This window comes from Myotis davidii, unplaced genomic scaffold (assembly GCF_000327345.1).
Source record: "Myotis davidii unplaced genomic scaffold, ASM32734v1 scaffold458, whole genome shotgun sequence".
In the NCBI taxonomy this organism is placed as follows: Eukaryota; Metazoa; Chordata; class Mammalia; order Chiroptera; family Vespertilionidae; genus Myotis; species Myotis davidii.
This window is the reverse complement of record NW_006289819.1, coordinates 328,138-335,506: the sequence shown is the minus strand read 5'-3', so window position 1 is coordinate 335,506 and position 7,369 is coordinate 328,138. Positions and strand designations below refer to the sequence as shown.

The following is a 7,369-nucleotide window of genomic DNA, read 5'->3' as shown; positions in this document are numbered from 1 at the left end:
GGGGGCCTGGCTGGACCTGGCTGGGAAGGCTTAGTGACCTATGAGGTTAATCTAGTCCATCTCTCTGGGGCCTGGATGATATGTTGTCCGCAAATCACTGTAGTCTGAGACTCCTCTTCCCATCCTTTTACCTTAGCTCCTGGTAAGACCCTGACCATTCCCAGATATCTCCGTCTGCATCTCATAGCTTCGGAATTCTTCCTGGTGCTTAAGCCAACTCAGCCTGGCAGCACCTGACCTTGTCCTGCAAACAGTGCCCTCTGCTGATCTTATCCCTCCTACCCCTGTTGTTGCTGCAGGAATATCAGCAAGAGTTCATAGCCAAGTGGAGGTCCTTGGACCTGGATGTGCTGCTGTCACCAGCTCTGGACCCTGCCTTCTCTATAGGCTATCCTCCCAAAGCATCAGGTGAGAGGACACTGGGTCCTGGTGGGGTTAGACAGGGAGTCCAGGACTTCTGAGTCCTGCCACAGCCTATGTGACCTTGACCTTTGTTTTCATTCACCTAAAAACATTTTTTCTCTTAAATTGAGATAAAATTCAGGTAGCATAAATTCATCGTTTTAACGTGTGTGATTTAATGGTTTTTGTATAATCAGAATATTATGCAACCACCACCACTCTCTTATTCCAGAACATTTCCATCACCTTAAAAATATATCGTACCTGTTAGCAGACACTCTCAATTTCCGTTTGCTTTAAAAATGAACTTTTAGCCGAAACCGGTTTGGCTCAGTGGATAGAGCGTCGGCCTGCGGACTGAAAGGTCCCAGGTTCGATTCCGGTCAAGGGCATGTACCTGGGTTGCGGGCACATCCCCAGTAGGGGATGTGCAACTGGGGATGTGCAGGAGGCAGCTGATCGATGTTTCTCTCTCATCGATGTTTCTGGCTCTCTATCTCTCTCCCTTCCTCTCTGTAAAAGTTCAATAAAATATATTTAAAAAAATAAAAAAAAATAAAAATGAACTTTTAAAAGTGAATTTCCATTCGCTTTAAAAATGAAAAAAGCACAGATGCTCCTCAACTTACGATGGGGTTATGTATCAATAAATCCATTGTAAGTTGAAAATATCTAAGTTGAAAATACATTTAACCTGGTGAACATCAGCTTAGTTTAGCTGGTTTCTACTGAATATGTATAAGTAAAGTAAAAAAAAAAGTAATCAAACCATCATAAGTTGGGGACCATCTGTATAACGTACATGCAATAAAATTCACAGAGTGCAATTTAATGAATTTTGACAAAGGTATATAGTGGTATCACCACCATCATAATAAAAATATAGAATAGTTCCATCACTGATCAAATTTCTCTCATGTCCTCTTGCAATTTTTCCCTAACCTTACCCGCCCCCCCCCCAACCACTTAATCTGCTTTCTCTCACTATAGATGTGCCTTTTCTAGGATTTCATATAAACAGAATCATAAAATCTGAGGCTTTTGTGTCTGGCTTCTTTCACTGAGCATGTGCATTCACTCTTAGCATGCTTTGTGCTGCCCCATTTCTAGAGGTGTCTGTAGCCCAACCCACCTGAAATTCAGGCCTCAGCATAGGGCAGTATCTGAGGCATCACTGGGTCTCGTGCCCAGAACAGGTGCAGAGTCAGAGGTGATGTCAATGCAAAATGAAAACCCACCTCAAGCCTGGAGTCCTCTCCCCTGGGTCCCCCACAGTGGCTGCCCAAAGGCACGCCCACACCTTGCTCTGCTCTCTGCTGTCCTCTGTAGGCATCACTACCACTTCTGTGATGCTCCGTCCCTGCACACAGGTGGCTGTGGCCATAGAGAAGTCTTTTCAAGTCAGGTTTGCACTGCACACGCCAGCCATCTTGAAGCCTAGTGTATTGGAGGGCATGGGCGGAATCTCTGCCACTCACCAGCTCTGCAGCCTGTGAAAAGCCATCTCACCCATCTGGCACCTGGGTTTCTTCATTTGCACTCAGGGAATAGTAATCCCCATTTCTCAGGGGTGGAGAGGATTCAGAGAATCAGCAATGCAGAGATGCCTGGCACTGAGTAAGGCTTGGACAATGCGATTCTCCTTCCCCACGCCCTGTGGGAAGAGCAGGGAGTGTTTGTCAGGTGATTCCAGGGCGATTTCAAGCCCACAGGGATGCAGTTCCGAGAAGGACCCGAGGGGAGTGCTTAGTCACGTCACATTCTTCCCCACCGGAGTCTTGGGGAGTTGGTGATTTCCTGGGCTAACCTCGGTCTTCCTACAGCTAGCAGCTCTTACCACAGCCTGTACAATATGTTGGACTTCCCTGCTGGCGTGGTGCCTGTCACCACTGTGACACTACAGGACGAGGAGGAACTGGCCTTCTACAAGGGATACTACAGAGATAGAAATGACAGAAACTTCAAGGAGGTCAGTGTCCCTCTCCTTACCTCTCCCCCAGGAGCACAGACCAGTACTGAGTCTTGCCTCCATTACTGTGGATGGGTGAGGGCAGGGTGGAATGGGTCTGGGCATTCCCAGGGTTTAGCCTTTATCACTTCTGCTAAAGTGATAACGTGTCACCCCATCCCCGAGGACACACCACTTAATGTCCAGGTCACCCTCTGTCCTTGTCAGGGGAGAATATTTTACAAAAATAGTGGTCTGCTCTACACTTCTGTAAGGAAAGTCCAATCCAGAGGCAGGAAGGGTGGATCAGGGCAAAGGCTCCGGGGTAAGAGCTTACCGTGAAACAACTGGATACTGCCCTTCTCTGGGCCTCAGTTTCTTTGTCAGAAAAAAACAGGAATAAAAAAGTCTACTTTGCAGAATTATGTTAAAGGTTAAATCAAAAAAGACTGAAGCAATTGACATAAGGTCTTATATGTAGGAAGTGTTCAATAAATGATACTATTATTAATTCAGAGGTGACTTACCAAAAGGAAATGTTTCTATGGGTCTATTCAATGCAGGGTCTAAAATAACAACCCTGACTTATTGGGATGACACTCTAATCAACTGACCTACCTGGCCAGGGCTGGAAATTGTTTTTAGTGGTAGAATTACCCAGTGGAACTGCTGAGAAAATAATAATAATGCCACTATCTAGTGTGTCTTGAGCTCTTCCTCTATTCCAGGAGCTGTTTAAAAGTGATATATAGAGTGCAGCCATAGTGGCTCAGTTGGTTGAGCGTCGTCCTGTGCACCAAAAGGTGGCCAGTTTGATTCCTGGTCAGGGCACATACCTGGGTTGCAGTACAGGAGGCAACTGAGGCAACCGATTGATGTTTCTCTCTTACATGGATGTTTCTCTCTCTTCCTCCTCCCTGCCCCCCTCTCTCTTTCTCTCTAAAATCAATAATATATCCTCAGGTGAAGATTAAAAACAAAGACAGGCATTCACAACAGATGGTTATTGTTGTGTTGACTCTTGTCATTTTTCTATTTGACAATCTAAGTAAGAGATAAGAGGTCAGTGCCCCTGACTAAATAATCAGATATTACACGCTTTAAAAATTCTTGCTGCACACTAGTGTGATGGAAAAGTGCTGTCATAAAGCAGTGAAAACATGTTTGAATTCCTACAATTATGTTTGGATTTCATGGCAGGCACTCAGGCCCAGCCCCCATGTTCCCGGGCTTGTGTTTGGAGCCAAGGCACCTCTTTCACTGCAGAAGTGTAACTAGGTTCTGGATCAGGGACTTGCCCATTCTTCTTTCCTGTGCTATGAACATTGGCTGGATACTTGGCTTTATATTTCATTGTTATAGTCAGCTCTTTGCACAAGGAACAAGTTTTACCCTGGAGAATTGTAGACAGAGTCAGAACAATTTTTCCAGGTTTTACTGAGAGCCGAGGAAGCCTGGAACTCTGAGATCCAGGAAATCTCTATGTTAATATGGACTGGAGATGAGATATTTGGATTAATGCATACCTAGGGGAGGTGGGGAGGGGTGGGCAAGGGGCTTGTGGGCAGGAAGCAGGCTCTGATTTACAGACACTCTCTCTGAGCAGGCGGTGGAAGGATCCGTGGGGCTCCCAGTGGCTGTGCAGTGCATCACTTTGCCATGGGAGGAGGAACTCTGTCTTCGGTTCATGAAGGAGGTGGAAACCTTGACCAAGAACCAGAAGGAACCCAGATGACAAGCCATTTCTTTCGGAGATCTTCCTCCATCCTTATCCAAGTCTGTTCCCAAGGCCCCTTCCTTCTCATGAGTACCATACCCACCTCCCATCTCCTCCGGGAAGCCCACCATATTCCTTTTCTTTGCATTTTTTTCCTGTCCTTGTAGGTGCTCCATCGGTGGACTCAAAGCCACTCAAGATGGGGATCGGGGTGAAGGGCTCAATAAACAGTTCTTACTGGCCAGTCTTGTGGTTTCTGATCTAGGTGGACTATAGCCTCCTGACGGCCTTTGGCCTCCAGTTGTCCTCCTCCAGCTCAGTCCCCCAGATGCTATCCCAGATTGCTGCAGAGGGGAATGAGTCCCAAACTGAGAGGCTGCAGGTGTGGGTTCAAGTCTTGGCTCTGCCACTGGCTTGCTATGCAGTGCTGGGCAAATTCCTTCCCCTCTCCGGGTCTGTTTTCTCACCCACAAATTGAGGGAGGTAGATTTGTTCACCTAATTATTCTGTGAGCTGTGATTCCTAGGTATTTCCCTGACAAGCACTTGCCACGGCCCCCACTGGGGTCTAGAGGAAGTTTCAGAGAGCAAGACCAAGGAAGGGAAGCCTAGTCGGAGCACACCCTGGGTGGGGACCCAGGCCTCAGCTCACAGTCTGGCGCTTTGCCCACAAAGTGCTCATTTCTTGGTGTGACACACAGCACCTCCCGAGGTCCTCCATGTCCTCCGCCTTGGCTCTGCTGGAGCACAGCCTCCCTCATTTCCTCAAACGGGAGCCCTCTTGGCAGCACGATGCGCTTCTGCCTCTGTTCAGACTTTCCTTTTAACCTGAACATCATCACTGTCCTTTCTGTCCTGGAGGAATTGGCATTTGTCCTTCGTCAAATGCCAATTCCTCCAGGAAGCTTTCTTTGATCCCGCCAACTCCCTCTTGACCTTCCCTTCATCTGGTCTCTTAAGATCCTCCTGAAACAAAACTTACCCTTCCTCCTGGCAGGTAGCTCAGTTGATTAGAGCATTGTCCCAACACATCGAAACCTACCCTTTCCACTCCTTTCATCAGTGGGTCTTATCGGTGTGGGGACAGTGGCGGCAATGAGGCAGAAGCACTACCTTGTGTCTGCAGCGTGGAAACCGCAAGATAGCTGCCTGGACCAGGCCTGTTACCGCCGTTGGGCCCATAATTTGTCACACAATGCAAAAATCACTTTTGAAGAAACATGCCCATTCTATTTCCAGTTGCTTGTTCCAGACGGACTATGAAAATGCACTGAGTGGCCAGATTATTATGACCACCCCATCCGTACTTCATTGACACTTCCAAAACTACTGAATATTGAAAATGTCCTAAGCAAATACTCTCAACGTTGTATTATTATTATTATTATTATTATTTGCATAACTAATTCACTTCATTGTACTGGTGGGGTGGTCATAATAATCTGGCTACTCAGTGTAAGAAGTGTTTAATGGAATTTCTGAAATGAAAGTTAGTCAGAAAAACAGATTTTAGAAAACTTTTATTTATTCTCTAAGTACATGAAAACTAGCATCCAAAAGCATTCTTCAGTATTTATGGAGAAAAGACCTCATTAGAATGAATAACTGAAACCTGCCTACCTCACAGGGTGGGTCTGAGAATAAAAAATATATGAAAGTACGGAGAATCTACACTATTAAAAGAGAAACATCCAAATTGGTCATCACTCCACTATGCCCACCAGCCCATCAACATTAGTATGCAAATTAAGCCAACAAAGATGGTGGGCTAATTTGCATACACAGGTGCAAGGCAAAGACTGAAGGCTCCAGTCCAAGTGAAGTCTGAAGACTGAAGATGACTGAAAACTGAAGAGGCTTGACTTCTCCGCTGCGGCCAGAGTGAAGTCCTGGGTTCCGGGTGCCAGAGAAAACCTGGTGCCAGCAGCCAGAGGAAGGAAGGCCTATTGCACGAATCTCTTTGTGCAACGGGCCTCTAGTATATTATAGAAACCCATATACCTAAAACCTATATGATTTTATTAACCAATGTCACCCCAATAAATTAAAATATATATGAAAGGTTCTTGTAAGTAGTAAAGATATACACTGAGTGGCCAGACTATTATGACCGGCCAGATTATTTTGACCACCCCATCAGTACTTCATTGGGCCACCTTTTGCCTTCAATACTGCAGCGATTTTTCTTAGCATTGACTCCATAAGATGTTGAAAGGTGATGTGAGGAATCTGACACCATGCCTGATGAATAGCAATGTCGAGTTCTGTGAGATTTGATGGTTGTGGAACCAGCTGCCTGATGGCTCTTTGAACTTCATCCCACAAATGCTCAATTGGATTGAGATCTGGTGATTGTGGGGGCCACGTAAGCAAGGTAAAGTCTCCCTCATATTCTTGAAAGCACTCCTGCACAATATGAGCACCGTGGCATGGCGCATTGTCTTGTTGGAAGAAGCCATCTCCATTGGTGTACGCCATCAACATGATAGGATGAACTTGATCAGCAATGATACTGAGGTATGTTGTGCTATTCAGATGTTTATAATAGTCTGTCAAAGGGCCCAAATCATGCCAGGAAAACATGCCCCAAACCATAACACTGCCCCCAGCAGCTTGAAGGGTTGTACTCATGCATGTGGGGTGCATGCTTTCATGCTGTTTCTGCCAAATTCTCACACTGCCATCTACATGATGCAACTGGAAACGTGATTCATCTTACCACATGACTTTGATTCAATGTTCGACTGTCCAATCCTTGTGTTCCTGTGCGAATTGGAGACGTTTTATCTCGGTAACTGCAGACAGCAAAGGTGTTTGAACAGGCCTTCGGCTTCCATATCCCAGTATAGGGCTAATTTGCCTACAAACGTCATGTGGTCATAATAATCTGGCCACTCAGTGTATACTTCCCATTTGTGTTACTGTATTTTTACTATATGTGCTCTTATTAGTTTGTAGGCACAGAACTTCTAACTTCCTCTGCCTGCTTCACAATATGAAGTTAAGTAAGTCCTGGGCTTCAGTCTCAATCACCTCTGTGTATTTCTGGTTTTGTCCTAATTTGTTTTTTAGCTTGGCCATGTTTTTTAAAATGAATATAAACTAGGCTGAGAGATGTGTGAAAGCCAACTTTTGGAATTACTTTTTTCTGTTTTTATTTTCCTAATCAACAATGTTGACCAAGATGGCCTTAAATTTCCCCTGAGCCTGCTTCCAGATTTGAGTCCCTTAGAGCATTTACCTTAGATAATTTTTTCTCTCTGCCCTTTTAAGATATATCTTTTTAAAAGTCTCTTGTCATTT

At 45.3% G+C, this 7,369-nt stretch overlaps 1 protein-coding gene and 1 long non-coding RNA gene across 5 annotated transcripts in view; one reads left to right on the top strand and one right to left on the bottom strand.

Moving 5' to 3' along the window:
* The window catches only part of LOC102752556 (vitamin D3 hydroxylase-associated protein), a 37,647-nt gene extending 33,336 nt beyond the window's left edge, over window positions 1–4,311 (top strand). For 2 of the 4 annotated variants that reach the window (XM_015563149.1, XM_015563148.1), the window contains 2 exons: window positions 300–408; window positions 3,957–4,311. In XM_015563149.1, the coding sequence (XP_015418635.1) occupies window positions 300–408; window positions 3,957–4,234 (387 nt within the window). In that variant the 3' untranslated portion in view covers window positions 4,235–4,311. Of the gene's footprint in view, window positions 1–299; window positions 409–2,225; window positions 2,372–3,956 lie in introns of all 4 variants that reach the window. The other 2 variants (XM_015563150.1, XM_015563151.1) reach the window with 2 other exon arrangements.
* A 1,529-nt stretch (window positions 4,312–5,840) lies between these two features.
* LOC107182900 overlaps window positions 5,841–7,369 on the bottom strand; it is an 11,146-nt gene continuing 9,617 nt past the window's right edge. The window contains exon 3 of the long non-coding RNA XR_001513659.1: window positions 5,841–5,980. This is a non-coding gene — a long non-coding RNA (uncharacterized LOC107182900). The remainder of the gene's footprint in view (window positions 5,981–7,369) is intronic.